Source organism: Clytia hemisphaerica, unplaced genomic scaffold (genome assembly GCF_902728285.1).
Source record: "Clytia hemisphaerica strain Z4C2 unplaced genomic scaffold, Clytia hemisphaerica genome assembly, whole genome shotgun sequence".
NCBI classification, from domain to species: Eukaryota; Metazoa; Cnidaria; class Hydrozoa; order Leptothecata; family Clytiidae; genus Clytia; species Clytia hemisphaerica.
In genome coordinates, this window is record NW_027103282.1 from 32,097 (window position 1) to 48,653 (window position 16,557).

General features: G+C 35.1%; 1 protein-coding gene across 1 annotated transcript; it reads left to right on the forward strand.

The window, feature by feature from the left end:
* The first annotated feature begins 241 nt into the window (after positions 1–241).
* On the forward strand, positions 242–1,381 carry LOC136803792 (uncharacterized). The gene has a single exon (XM_067060518.1). It carries the CDS (start codon positions 242–244, stop codon positions 1,379–1,381), a length of 1,140 nt encoding a protein of 379 aa, XP_066916619.1.
* The last annotated feature ends 15,176 nt before the right edge of the window (positions 1,382–16,557 follow it).

The window sequence follows — 16,557 nt, forward strand, 5'->3', positions numbered from 1 at the left end:
GATCAAACACTTCGAAACCATGACTCAACTTGGAGAAATTCAATTCCGTCGTGCAGTCATCCCAGAAGACGCCATCAGTACTGACATCCAAACATTCGACTTTGGAGATGCCAGCCAATCATTGGTATGTGTTTGCATTTATGCTAGATACACTCAATGAAATGGTCAATTTTCATCTCAACTTGTCTTCGCTCGATCTCGTACTGTACCAAATGGATTGTCACTCCCTCAAGCTGAACTCATGGCATCTCTCATCAACACACATACCGGTGAAGTTGTCAAACGCTCATTTGGTCAATATCACAAATCCAACATCAAATTCACTGACAGTCAGATTGCGCTTCACTGGACTACAAACGATGAGAAACCACTAAAGCTCTGGGCTCGTAATCGTGTCATAGACATCAACAGATTCTCCGATAGAAATCAATGGTTCTACATCAACACTGCTGACATGATGGCAGACATCGGCACTCGACGTGGAGCAACACTTGAAGATGTACAACCAGATTCACCATGGTTCAATGGACATCAATGGATGCATTTACCAATTTCAGACTTTCCAATACAATCAGCACAAGATCTACGTCTTTCAGCATCTGACACGAACGAAGTGGAGAAAGAACGTATGGTACCCATCAAATATGTGTCAACCTATCACACTATGAATCTTGTGCAACAAAGATACAAATTCAGCCAATACCTCATCGATCCAAACCGTCATCGATTCTCAACTGTTATCAGAATCTTTGCCTATGTTCGAAGATACTCCAAGACACTCTTCAATCGCTCCAAAGACAAATCATCATCAAAGTCTTCAAATCAACAACTCCAAAATATCAAAGTGGATGTATCTTTGGTTCCCATGCTCACAAACAAAGAAATTGAAGAAGCCGAACAATACTTCTTCAAGAAATCATCATCAGTGCTACTGAAGTTCCTTCCTAAATCAAAATACGAACGTATCACCAAGGATGTCCAAGGCATATTGACATACACTGGTCGGATTCTGCCAGATCAGGAAGTGTTAATTGTTTGCAGATTCACTGGCGTTATGAAAGACCTATCATCAGATACATTCTGTGTACCTGTGATGGACAGATATTCACCCGTTTCATACAGCATTGCCCTTGAAACTCACTGGTATCATCCAACTGTGCAACATTCAGGGATAGAAACAACACTTCGCTACACGCTTAAAAAGTGCCACATCATTGAAGGACGTGCACTCATGAAAAAGATCAAGAAAGCTTGTCAACGCTGTCGTTTCCTCGAAAAAAGGACGATTGAGATGTCAATGGGACCCATTTCAAGGTGCAACATGACAATTGCTCCTGCATTTTATCACACTCAATTGGATCTATCCAGACCATACCAATGATATGCACCGCAACACAAGAGAACCACTGTGAAAATCTGGCTGATCGTGTTCTGTTGTTGTTCCACGACAGCAACAAAGATTTACATCATGGATGACTACACCACCACATCATTCATCCAAGCCAGTACAAGATTATCTGCAAACCATGGATTTCCAAATCAACTCCTCTGTGACGAAGGCAGCTAATTGGTAAAAGGCTGTAAGGAAATGAAAATCAACATCTCAGACCTACAACAAAAGAATCCAACGAAACACCAAAGTCAATTTCAATGTGTGTACAGTCCTAGGACATAACATGCATGGCAAAGTAGAGAGAAAGATAAAGGAGATCAATTCATCTATCTCAAAGAGTCTCGACAATCAACGGTTAGCAATCTTACAATGGGTAAATCTTGCTGCATCAATTGCCAATCAGATCAACAATCTACCGTTAGCCATCGGTGACGTTATTGGTGATTTTGAGATCCTCGATTTGATCACGCCAAACCGACTTCTCCTTGGCAGAAACAACCATAGAAGCATCGATGGCTTGATCACATGTGTTTCTCCCACCAAGTATTTAAAGCCTAAAGGCATTCAGCTTCTCACTTGACTCATGACAGCCATGGAGTAAGGACCTCAGCTCCAGACTCGAGTCACTCAAGTCAATTCATTATAAACTCAATTCATTCAACAACTGAAGACAAGTCACAGTCTTAGTTTGTTTGTCTCTCACACTTACCTGTATGGCCACACCTTCACAGTTTTCATTCATGGGCTAACTGGTAAGTCAGCCATCTTGTTTTATGTTTTTTTCTTTTCACATTTAGGTTTAGGTTAAGATAAACATAGACATTATATATTCATATACTCATAGCTCTTATATTCAGATTTTCATATTGTATTCATGGTCTACTTGACCTCAGGCATTCTGACTTCTGGACTTTTGGACTTCTGGACTGGAAAATTGTTTTCTAGCCACTTTTTTCGATCTCAGCAGCGGGACTATTAGTTAAAACCTAAAACCCTGGTACAAATATGATTAAAGAGGATACCATTTTAACATAATTAGGCAAAAAAATAATAAGTAATACTGTAATTATTATTATCAAAGTGAAAAATTGAAAAAGATTTGAAAATGAAGAAGCCCCAAAACGGGTTAAAAACTTTGGGACAGGCTGGAGACTGCGAATATGTTCCGATTTGGCTGAAATTGTTTTTATAAATTTTGCATTGGAGCTGAACTTGAGCCAGTGAGGTTTACATTAGACAGTGCTACTAGTATTCAAAATAGAGAAAAAACAAATTCATTCCTCGCTTCTGCCGCAGAAAAATATTTTCTCTAAATCTAAATATATAAATCTAACTGTTTGAGTTTATATGGACCCAGTGATATTCATATTGGAAGGTTACCGACCATGTGGCATGGATAATGCCAAAAGTAAATCTTGTGATCCATTCCACGATGAATTTCCAATATGAATATCTTCTTAGCCAGTCTTAGCTATCATTGTTTGGGCAGGCTATCTCTAAAAGCTCTAAAAGTAAAATAGCATCTAGTAACCTGAAAACCAGAATATGATTCTTCATTTGGAATTAAAACTATAAAATGTACTCACAAACAACAATTTGTCAGATTGACTATGTCATTATTTGACAATCAAACAAAGGATTTTCTGTCAAGAACCTTGAAAACATTCCAGCAACTTCCATTGAAATGATCTGCTGCAGCTAAGTTCTACCAGTTAAAAGAAGCCACCCCCGCAAGCACCCGCACGGACGAAAAACTTTAATCTGTCAATCATATTTTCTCAAGCGAAGAGAAGTCGAGGCAATTCTGGCTTTATGATAGTGCTGCGAAATCATCAGTGGATAGTATTCAATTATCATTATCCCCTTATTTTCATTTCTGGAACTTTTGCAAAAAATAAGGAAAAATGCAAAAGTTCTATCTGCTCTATTCACATACTGACTGATAGAATTTGAAAGATTTCTTGTTATTCTTTGATTTTTTTGTAAACTTCCAAGAAAAAAACTGTCCAAAAACTGATTTTCGTCCCCCTTTTTGCGAAACTTAAAGCTAATTTTATATGAGGAGTTTTGGGAGGGCTAAACTGTTGGGTGCATCATCCATTTCAAGGAATGGCGTATAAAAAAGTACACAATTCGTTCTGTAATTCTCCATTTGGCGTCCGGTCTTTTAGAATGAAAACAAAAGTTAAAAAGGGTGCGCTATCAGTGAAAGTTATTGTGATATGTTATGCCAGAAAGTATGATTGATAAACTTGCGTACACTCGTCCCAAGTTGGAGCAGTTGACGGTATTTCCTTATTATGGAGTAGATAATTTCCGGTCCGAATGGGTGGAAAATTAAAAAATATGTGAAACTGAAACAATAGCGTTCTCCCATGGTGAAGGCTTCTTCATAAAGACGAAAGACATGTATCTATTTTTCGGATCCGGTATGCGGGAATAGTGTCAGGACCTTCAGGCGACCTGGTAGGGTTGGGTATGGGTGTGGTTTGGGTGTGGTTACGTATCAGATTGGCTAGGAATACACCGTTTAGGAGTCTCGCTATCTTCACGGTACTCCATTGCAGAGGCCGGTAAAAATGGTAGGTAAACATGCGCACTTTAGTACTGTGAAAGGTTAGAGGAATGCAAACATTGTGAATTTTTTTCTCTCCTTTAAAGAGAATGATTTAGATATTTGAACATGATATCAATGATAATTTTATAAGTCTCTCCTGAAAATTTCACAAAAATTCATCAAGAGGAAAAGAAGTTATGATTAAAATGAGTTCTTTACCTACCGTTTTTCTGCTATGTTTCCTTATGAGAACCAGATGTTTACCTACTATTTTTTTACGGAGGAGAGTGAATTTTCCGTGGTCGTTAAAATCAAAACAATGGAAAATTTGATTGACGCGTGCGCAGTCGACACTTCTAAACGGTGTATTGGGTTATTATCAGTTAGGTTTAGGGTTGGAGCTCGAAATAAGCACTCTTTTGTGATTTTCTCTAAATACAGTCTGGTCTGCAGTTTGTACAATATAAATAGCCGTCAGAAGCACAATCTTGGCATGAAGCCGTGGCGCAGTGGACAAGGCAATGGGTTCCAAAACATCGGAACCTTTACATTTAGTGGGTTTGAATCCCACCGGTGGCGATCTGCTGACGGTAAGTCATTCAGCAGTGATGATGATATGATGATATATATTTCTTTTTTTTCAGATCTATTTACATTTAAAAAATCCTAAGCGAAAAACAACCCTAAGAGGCTTTCGAGTTCGAAAGGATATATGGAGTGATAATGTACAAGAGATACTAACTAGAGAAAAGAAAAAACAACAAAAGATAATACAACAACAGGAGATACAATACGAAAATATTTACACTTGGTTTGTGGATGATAATAAACGTGGTTGAATAAGACACTAGATGGGAACTTAGTTATCATTGAGTAATTTTGATTTGAGTTTTCGAGCAAACACAGAAAAGCTGGTGGATTTGATATTTAGACATTGTTGATTCCAGATATGGGGGCCATAGAACCGAATAGGAGAGGGTGAATTGTCAAAGACTAAAGTCGTTAGAGAGTTTTTTGCTGGCTGTCGTGTACCAAGAGAATGGGATGGTTTGGTGAATAATGTGCTTAGATAATCAGCTGATAGTTTATTATTTACATGTTTATATATTAGTTTACCACACTCTAATTTATATAGTGAATTTATCTTTAATGTGCTAAACCTGTTTAGATTATTTTTTTCATAGATTATTTTAATTTTATTTGTTATGCTATCTATCACAGAATTTAACTTACCTGTTCCCTTTGTATTTGGGGAGCCCCAAGATGTAATACAATATGCTAGGTGTGAATTTATAAATGCATAATACAGAGAAGAGATATTAGAAGGTGATATTAAATGACAAAGCTTACGTATGAGGCCTGAACCTTGTTTTATCTTTGTTTCTACATGATTTATGTGTGCTTGCCAGTCTAGTTTTTCATCGATCATAACACCTAAATATTTTGCAGATCTTACCCTTGTGATTTCATTGGTCGATATTGAGATATTGAAGTTTTCTATCTGCTTTTTCCCTGTAAAAAGAATAAAACAAGATTTCTTAACGTTGAGTGAGAGTCTATTGTTAATTAGCCAGTTGTCCACATGTCTTAGTTCTTGATTGGCTATTTCTTCAAGAGTTTTTGGGTTTTCATGGCTAAGGGATGTGTCATCAGCAAAGAGGGTAAAAGAGAATTTTGACGAGGATGATGGCAGATCGTTGATATAGAGCAGAAAGAGGGTGGGTCCCAGCACAGACCCTTGTGGTACCCCATATGCCATGTCAAGTTCGCTCGAGATTTCATTTCCAATACTTACCACTTGTTTACGATTTGTAAGGTAGCTTTCAAACCATTTGTTTAGAGGACCTCTTACTCCATTTGCATACAATTTTCTTACTAAAATTTTGTGATCAACTGTGTCAAATGCTTTAGCAAGATCTAGGAGGATAGTGCAGCAGGTCTTATCATTTTTTAGCTGCGAGTAGATCTCATCCGTTAACTTCAGGACAGCATCAGCAGTAGACTTACCTGTTTGGAAGCCAAATTGATTTTGAGAGAGTATTTTTCTATCGATTAAGTATTTTTTAAGTCTGTCGTTGATGGCTTTTTCAAAGATTTTATCAAATAAAGGTAACACAGATATGGGTCTATAATTGATAATATCATGTTTGTCACCATTGTTTTTGAAGACAGGAGTTACTTTAGCAATTTTAAGTTTTTCTGGAAAAATGCCTTTTTTTACAGATTTATTAATAATAAGTGAAAGTGGTGTACAAATAAGGTCTCCAATTTCTTTGATGACATTGATTGGAAATTTGTAGAGATCTATGGCTTTTTTTGGATCTAGTTTTTGAATGAGTTCTTGAATTTCATATCCTTTGACCGGTTCAAAAAACATGCTGTGATCTTGATTTTTTAGACCGTTAAGAGGGTCTTTTCCATGTTTTAGTTTTTTTAAAAGATTTGGTGCGACTTGTGAAAAGTGTTCATTGAAGTTTTGGGAGATTTCTTGATCAGATGAAATTTGTTTTTTACCTCTTGTCATGATTTGAGGGATCGAGCTTGAGGAGTTTCTAGAGAGTAAATGGTTTATTTCTTTCCAAAGTTTTTTAGAGTTATTTTTGAAAGATTCAAATCTGCGTTTTTGATAATGGAATTTACTCTTTCTAATGTCTTTGTTAATGATATTCCTGAGTAGCTGATAGTCTTTGAAAATTTCTCTGTCTCCGGTCTGGATATAGATAGCCCAAAGTTCTTCTTTTTTTGAGCATTTATTTAGGATGGAGTCGGTCATCCATGGCTTGCATAATCGTTTGTTTTCTTTTCGTGATAACGGCCTGATAGGACAGTGCATGTCAAAGAGAATAGAAAGTGTATTGTGAAAAAGATCATACATATTTGATGGATTGTTCATAGTTTTAAGTTTTTCATCAAGATTGGTTCTGACAAGGTCCTGACGGAATTCAGAAATATTGAAATCTTTGAAATTCCTTTTAAGTATTTTTATATTCTTTGGTTTAGATTTTACTGTGGGGAGAATCAAGAAATTTGGTAGGTGGTCTGATACATGGGAGACGAGATTGCCACTAATAAATTCCCCAGAGACATTGTTATGATATATGTTATCGATTAGGGTAGGGTTGAGGTCTTTGTTGAATCTAGTTGGATGGGTAATGTAAGGAAAAAGGTAGTTTTGAAACATCAGTTCAATATGTTCATTGGTTTCTCTATGCTTGCTTGCTTTGAGTAAGTCTATATTAAAATCGCCCATTAACACAATTTGTTTTTTTTCCTTATTAAGCTTTATCAGAAGTTTTTCTAGTTTTTCATTGAAGAGTTTGATTTTGTTACTAGGATGTCTGTATATCACTCCTAAGTAAGTTAGAAAACATAGAAAATAACTCACAAAGAAACAGAAAGTCAGAAAAGCTACGAACAAGAGACTGGAAAGTACGAAATAAGTCCAGATCTGTCTTTCGTCTTTGTGAAGAAGCCACGCAGTTACATCAAAATGCCTCGAAAATGTTGATATGAAAATTGCGTAATCAGAGAACGTATGTCTCGCTCATTATAAAAAGGCAGAGACAAACTTTCAATAATTGGATTGTAACATCGAGTTAAGTCTCTTTTGTTAAGTCACCAGGGGGTAAATAAAACAGACCTTGATACATTTATCGTTCGTTTCAACTTGACCATTCGTTTAAAACTCAGCGTCCCAAATATTTGGGGTAGGTAAAATATGTACAAAGAAATTCATACTTTTCCAACTTGGCAAATCTTTAAAAAAGAAGCGAACAATGAAATATAATTACCCTTTCCAAATAAACCTCTTCGGTGGCGAGCTTAGTCTACTCTGACGTAATTGTAAAATTTATGTGATGGGAGTTTGATATAGTAATGTAATGTTGTTTGGGGAATTATGAAGTTCTCTGGAATTTCGATTGCATTTATTCAGGTTGATTTTTTATGACTTCTAATGGTACTTTTTCTAACGAGTTTGATTACTCTGTTCTCACACTTATGTCTTTTTTTTTCGCGTCCTTTTCCGTGATTACTTTTATTTATATTTTTAAAGACAGGTAAGAAGGCATATTGATGTAACTGCCACGACCTTCTCCCAAACGACTATTTACTGTACTTATAGCTACCTATATATCCAACAGCTTATACCAATAGTTCCCTTAACAAACAACTTGAAATTATGACGTACAGATGTAATTGGCCTAAATGAACCAATCAGTGCTCTGAAAAAGCGTTTGCATAGGTGCCAATATACAATATATATGTGTACAAAAAAAAATGCTTGATCCCCCCGCCCCAATCCAAATCCAGAATGACAGAATGACGAATGACTGGATGGAATGAAATGTTAGCAAAACTGAAATCATGAAATGTCTAATTTGAATAAACCATTGTATATGATAATATTACGATCAGATGATTAAATCATTGCATAACTAACACTGGGTTATGATAGCAGCAGAAGTAATTTGAACTTTTTCCTGTAAAAAAACCCTATAATATAAAAACAAATCCATTACATTCCAAAGTTCATTTTCAATAAATTTTGTTGTTGTGTAGTGGCCATTATGGAAATGGTATTGCTCCACAACCCAGTTAAAAGTAGTGAAGTTGGCAATAACGCGCAGAAAGATTTTGAAGTCTTTAGTATGATGGCTATTTTGAATCTATGAAATGTAAACAGAACGTGGGGAGAGAAATTCGAAGAATTCCAAAAAACGCGCCAAGTCCAGTCAGCCAGTGGTCACTCTATCCATGTCAAAAAACAAACAAGTCACACAAGCTGGAATTTCTCCAAAAAAGATTTATTGATAGTTGATCGAAGTTATGTCTTTCACCTTTATAAATTAGATTAGAGTTACAGCTAGCAACATCAACTAATGCTAATTATTTTAACAAAAGAAAGGTTTAAAAAATAAATTAAATTAGTCATCTCCTGCTAGAAATTTCTGTTAGATGTACTTTTCAATTTTACAGAGGTTCACTGGGTTCACTTAAACTCTAAAGTCAGATAGTAGTTAACAGTTTGACTTAAACTGTTTTTCTTTGATACTAAATACTATAAATAATATACACCTGGCTATAGCTAAATGAGTATAATTTGGATGATGTACAGGACAGGTCACAGGTGTTTGCCGTAAGCAAAAGTTGGTAATGCAAAGTCTCACAAAATTGCATTTAGCAAATGCAAAAAAAAAACTCCATAATGGCGGCATCATGTGAGAGCAATCAGAATATACCAAAATAAACAAATTTCAAAGGCTCATTGTAAGTGATTGAGTGAAGCTATCATCAAAAAATAAAAAGAAAACAAACCTTTAACCTTTCAATAATCCAAATAAACAAAATATTTCAAATTAATTGATGTTTGAGTTTGAAAACAAGCACCATTTCCACCATACACTTTTAGAGCAAAAAGTAGCCTGGATATCCAAGCTCAAAATTTTAGAAAAAATAAGTTTTACCTCAGCCAGACAAAGTTCTAAAATTATAGAGCTTGGTTCACCTAGAAATCAGGTGAACCCCTGTTGACAGATTTTCCTACATGAACCCCATGGCTGCAAATAAATATATGCACATAATGACATGCATAATTTCAAGATGGTACCCCAGCAGTGATAAATCAATTTAGAATGGCAGCCTTGACCATAAAATATAGACAGTGTGGTGGAAAGTCTGTTAGACAGAAAGTGCAAAGTAAATTTTGGAGAAAAATTTTTTCAAAATATCCAACCCACCCAAAACAGCAATACAAAATTGGCAAACAGAACAGAAGAATTGAAGCAAAAGAAAGATATACCTTTAGTTCTTTACACGATGCAACCAAGTCATTAAGAAGATTAAAACAAGAATATCTAAGCAAGTAATTGAAAAGCAAAAGAAAACAACCAGAACATCAATCAAAAATTCCCATGTTTTGATCTTCACACTTCTTCCCTACCATTATTGTTATTTTTATTTGGATGCGTGGTCAAACACCCAAGGGAGATAATTAGATATTCTATTGTTATTTGCTTCGAAGAAGAAAAGTCAGGGAGATTTGCAAAGCAGCGTATGCGCCTTGCTGATCGCCCGCGCGGTCCACCTAAATATTTAGCCGAACACTTCAAGTCGGCTCGCATAATTTCTTATACGCGCGCCACCATTCAGATCTCTGATTCGCTTGGACCAACCAATCAGAATATCCGCATAATCATCCTCAGATGAGAATGCAGACGATCTAGGTAAACCAGACCGTAAACATAAGAAATATCAAAATCAAAAAAAGTTTACGGGCTGGATATCCAGGCTAAGCAAAAAGCAGCATTTCGCTGAAATCTGCTGCTCTTCCCGGGAAAATAATTTCTCAGAATGTCAGAGAGTCTGGTGCTGAATATATAGTTTAGTGGGTCAAGCTTGTTTTAGTTCTCTATCTTTAGATAAAGCCTGAAAACCTCATCTGAGACGGGGGTCATAAACGATCTTTGTCTATTTTGAAGTCGTACAATCTTTTACTTCTCAAAACCATTTAGATTCAGGTTTTATATATAATAACAAAGATATTTAACCAAAATTTGTTTCATTAAAGCTATTTTTATTCAGCGAAATAAGCCTTTAGTAAATATTTAAACCCCCGGTTTTATTTCGATATTTACAATGTGATTTTACAGCGGGAGTTGGGAACCGGCTAGATTGTGTAATCTGATTGGCTGAATGAGCAAACGCGGGACTCGGCCCAGGACTTTTTACCCGCGTTTTAAACGCGTTTACGGCAATGTTTATTCTTTACACTTTCGTTTTCAAAATCTGTTGAACATGGATTTTGGCTTGTGACGATTACCTCTCGTAACATCTGTGAGGTGTTAAGTAATTGATGTTGTTTTGTGGACTGTATGAAATTTTAAATAAAAAATCCAAAATTTAAGGTCCATCTTGGTTTTCAGAGGGGTTCATATAGCTATGAGCATGTTCTCTTTTCTGCAATTTCCAAGGGGGGGGGGACTTATTTTATTTATATTCTAGGTGCTGTGGTATACTGGTATAGTGGTCATTGACCTTGGTTGCTGCACAGGCAAGTGAGGTTCGATTCACATTTGCAGCGGTTCACTTGGAAAGTGAATGAACCTTCGCCATGCCATGTGAGGCTGAGGGGAATTGGGTAGTCGAAAATAGGCCTCAAAGCCTTCTACAACTCAGCCAAATAGAAATAGAAATTGACTGGAGTTTGAAAGGAGGGGGTGGTTATAGTCAGGCAGCTGGTGTCACACAAAAAAGTGCTTTACTTACAAAGTTTGTGAACAAACTACTTCTGTTAGACAGGCAGCTGACGACATCTAAAATATGGACGACTTTGGGACAAACGTCGAGTTGATTTTTCTTGTTCCCATATATCTACTGATCCTAAAAATTTTACTCGGCGTCCGAAAATTTATTTAACGGACATGTCCGGTAGTAACTTGTTAAATGATGACGTCACCACCAAAAGTGAAAATTTGATTTCAGCATATAATAATGATATCTATACCATTTGACGCATTTTTCGATCTAGATTCTAAATCACATCAGTCTCAATAGGTAAAAATTTAGATTTCAAAAGTTATGACTTAAATTTGAGATGTGATTTTGGTCAATCATGACCCTATCACCCCCTAAAAATGTCAAATTTCAACGTCAGCAAATCGAAAAATAATTTACACCATTCGAAAGCTCGTCAAAAACTATATAGAAGACAATTAAACGGGTATATTCGATTTCTCAGCCTAACTCGAGAAAATTGAGATCGTAATTCCTTATAAAATGAGGCATTTTTTCAAAAATGACGTCATAGAAGAGCTAGGGACCTCAATAACTTTTCATATTCAAATTTTTACTTATTAAGATTGATGTGATTTGAAATCTACATCGAATAACGCTTCGAATGGTAAGTAAAACTTTGAAATTTGCAACATCAATTTTTCACTTTTGCTTGTGACGTCATCAATTAATAAATTATTCTCGGACACGTCCGGTAAAGATTTTTAAACACGCCGAGTAAATTTTTCTGACTCTCTAAACTATAAAGATTTCTAAATAAGTACTCAATATTTGTCCCTCGAATTTTCACTGATTCACTTTTTTTGATGTCATCAGCTGCCTGTCTATGTTGGTTGTTTTGAATAAATATGACCATTGTGACCACAAAATCATCAACCGGACACTTTGAAATTATTTACCAGGGGCGCCCGGGAACAATCATGTTTTTGATGACGTCACAAGCAAAGCGAAAAATTTTATGAAAGAAAATATGAACATATTATGCACCAATCAACGCGGATTTTGACATAGATTAAGAAAAAGGTCAGGATCGACATATATGGCGCGCCAAAGCGGAAATAAATACTATCTTTCATTTTGCGGCACTATCTTTCATTTCGCGGCACTATCTTTCATTTCGCGGCACTATCTTTCATTTCGCGAAACTATCTTTCATTGCGCGGCACTATCTTTCATTTCGCGAAACTATCTTTCAGTTTGTGACACTATTTTTCAGTTCGCGACACTATCTTTCAGTTCGCGACACTATTTTCCCAAAAAAACATTATCTTAATTGAAACAATACTATCTTTTTCACAAGATACTATCTTTATTATGGAAGCCGAGAAGTGCCATCGAGAAAAAAATATTTAATTTTAGAAAAAAAATATTTAATTTTAGTAAGAAAAATTAAATTTAGAAAAAATATCAATTTAGAGAAAAAATTAAAGTCTATTCACGATAAGGGTGCACTCTTTTTTCTTTTACCTATAACTTTTGAAGGAATTCTTCAATCTTCATAAGTTTGGTATCGTTGGAGAGATATTTGTGAGTGGAACAATTTAAAATCAAAAAGTCTTTAAAAAAATTCTAAAAATGATAATGAAAACGAAGAAGAAAAATATGAAGATCTTATAGAAAAGTGCTATAACTATCATTTTCACTGAAGTGAATCCTTTCCGCTGACATTTTTTCCTATAATAACAACGTAGGTACTCAAGTGAGTTACGGCATGTCCAAAGAAAAAGTGAACCAGTTCCACTCCTCAGGTGAGTTAAGGCAAGTCCCAAACATATTTTGCGTGACGCGCATCGCTTCCCATTGTTCCTTAACTTCCGTATATAGCTCAAAAGAAGCGTATCAAGGAGAGGATTCCGGAAAGTGCTGGGCCAAAAATTTAAATTAAGCCAGTCTCAGATATCAACCAAAAACTGATTTTGACGTTTGGAAATACGTCGAAAAAACACGTCATAAGTAAGATTCAAATGACGTCATTATTGAAAACAGCGATAACTTCAAGTCTATTAATGCAATCAACACCAAATTTTGACTGGAGACGATTCTGAAATATGTGTTGAGAAATTTTCAAAATTTTTAGATGACGTCATTTACTGTCGGTAAAAACTAAAATACGTCAAATAATGATGACGTCATCAAAAAATTTCAAATTTTTTTCATGCATTCTTTCAAAATCAACAATCAACGTCTCGAGTCAAAATTTGGTGTTAAATGTAGTCATGGAATCGAAGTTATCGCTGTTTTAAAAAAACGACGTCATTTAACTTGTCTTTTTGACGTGTTTTTTCGACGTATTTCCAAACGTCAAAATCAGTTGTTGGTCGATATCTTGAGATTGGCTTAATTTAAATTTTTGGCCCAGCACTTTCCGAAATCCTCTCCTTGATACGCTTTTTTTGAGCTAAATACGAAAGTTAAGGAACAATGGGAAGCGGTGCGCGTCACGCAAAATATGCTTGGAACTTGCCTTAACTCACCTGAGTCACTTTCAAAATGTCAAACATAGCTGGAAAGAAGCGCCTTGTGATGTAGATCAACGTGATAGGTGTTAGAAAAATTTAAGTTGAGGCTATAAGAAGTTATAGCCCAAAAACCTGTATTATGACGTCATAAACATTACATAACATTACGTCATAAAACTAAAAATTTGAATATCTCGTGAACTAAAAGTCATATGTGATCCTCCAAGCGATTTTAAGTACATAAAAATCTTTCCGGCAAACATCGGAAAATGATCCGCCAATTTGCCGGCAATAGTCGATAATCGTCCGCCCACTCATAGAATTAAGCCGTTAATTTATCGGTTCACGAAATCAAGCAATTTTTTCTTTCTTAAACCTATAGGCGGGAACTTTGCGGTTACCAGCCGTGACGTCTATTTTTAGAAGGGTGTTTGATACCGGTAATTTGCCGACAATTTGCCGACAATTTGCCGGCCTTATGGATGCCGGTAGACGAAGAATAAAAACATTCTAACATTACGTAATCAATATATGGTACATATTCCTATATTCCTATATATCTATGTATCTACATATCTACGCATCCATGTATCTATGTATCTACATATCTACGCATCCATGTATCTATGTATCTACATATCTACGCATCCATGTATCTATGTATCTATGTATCTATATATCTACATATCCATGTATCTATGTATCTATGCATCTATATATCTACATATCTACGCATCCATGTATCTATGTATCTACATATCTACGCATCCATGTATCTATGTATCTACATATCTACGCATCCATGTATCTATGTATCCATGTATCTATATATCTACATATCCATGTATCTATATATCTATGTATTCATGTATCTATGTATCTATGTATCTACGCATCCATGTATCTATGTATCCATGTATCTTTCTATGTATCTACATATCCATGTATCTATGTATCCATGTATCTATGTATCTACATATCTACGCATCCATGTATCTATGTATCTACATATCTACGCATCCATGTATCTATGTATCTACATATCTACGCATCCATGTATCTATGTATCTATGTATCTATATATCTATGTATCCATGTATCTATGTATCTACATATCTACGCATCCATGTATCTATGTATCCATGTATCTATGTATCTACATATCCACGTATCTATGTATCTATGTATCTACATATCTACGCATCCATGTATCTATGTATCTACATATCTACGCATCCATGTATCTATGTATCTACATATCTACGCATCCATGTATCTATGTATCTATGTATCTATATATCTACATATCCATGTATCTATATATCTACGTATCTGTGTATCTATGTATCTATATATCTACGCATCTATGTATCTATATATCTACGCATCTATGTATCCATGTATCTACGCATCCATGCATCTATGTATCTATGTATCTATATATCTACATATCTACGCATCCATGTATCTATGTATCTACATATCTACACATCTACACATCTATGTATCCACATATCTATGTATCTATGTATCTACATATCTACGCATCCATGTATCTATGTATCTATGTATCTACATATCTATGTATCTACATATCTACGCATCCATGTATCTATGTATCCATGTATCTATGTATTCTTATATCTACATATCTACGCATCCATGTATCTATGTATCTACAAATCTACGCATCCATGTATCTATGTATCTACATATCTATGCATCCATGTATCTATGTATCTATGTATCTATATATCTACATATCCATGTATCTATGTATCTATGCATCTATATATCTACATATCTACGCATCCATGTATCTATGTATCTACATATCTACGCATCCATGTATCTATGTATCCATGTATCTATGTATCTATGTATCTACGCATCCATGTATCTATGTATCCATGTATCTATGTATCTACATATCTACGCATCCATGTATCTATGTATCCATGTATCTACGCATCCATGTATCTATGTATCTATGTATCTATATATCTACATATCAATGTATCTATATATCTATGTATCTATGTGTCTACATATCTATGTATCTATGTATCTATATATCTATGTATCTATGTATCTACATATCCATGTATCTATGTATCTATGTATCTACATATCTACGCATCCATGTATCTATGTATCTATATATCTACATATCCATGTATCTATGTATCTACATATCTACGCATCCATGTATCTATGTATCTATGTATCTACGCATCCGTGTATCTATGTATCTATATATCTACGCATCCATCCATCCATCCATGTGGATATGTAGATATATAGATACATAGGTACATATATACATGGATGCGTAGATACATAGATACATTGATACATGGATGCGTAGATATGTAGATACATAGATACATAGATACGTGGATATGTAGATGCATGGATACATAGATACATGGATACATAGATACATTGATGCGTAGATATGTAGATACATAGATACATGGATATGTAGACACATAGATACATCGATACATGAATACATAGATACATGGATGTGTAGATACATAGATACATAGATACATGGATGCATAGATACATAGATACATGGATACATGAATGCGTAGATATATAAATACATAGATACATGGATGCGTAGATACATAGATACATAGATACATGGATGCGTAGATATGTAGATGCATAGATACGTGGTATGTAGATACATAGATGTGTAGATATGTAGATATATAGATACATGGATGCGTAGATATGTAGATACATAGATACATGGATGCGTAGATACATAGATATATAGATACATGGATATGTAGATTATATAGATACATAGATACATAGATACATGGATGTGTAGATACATA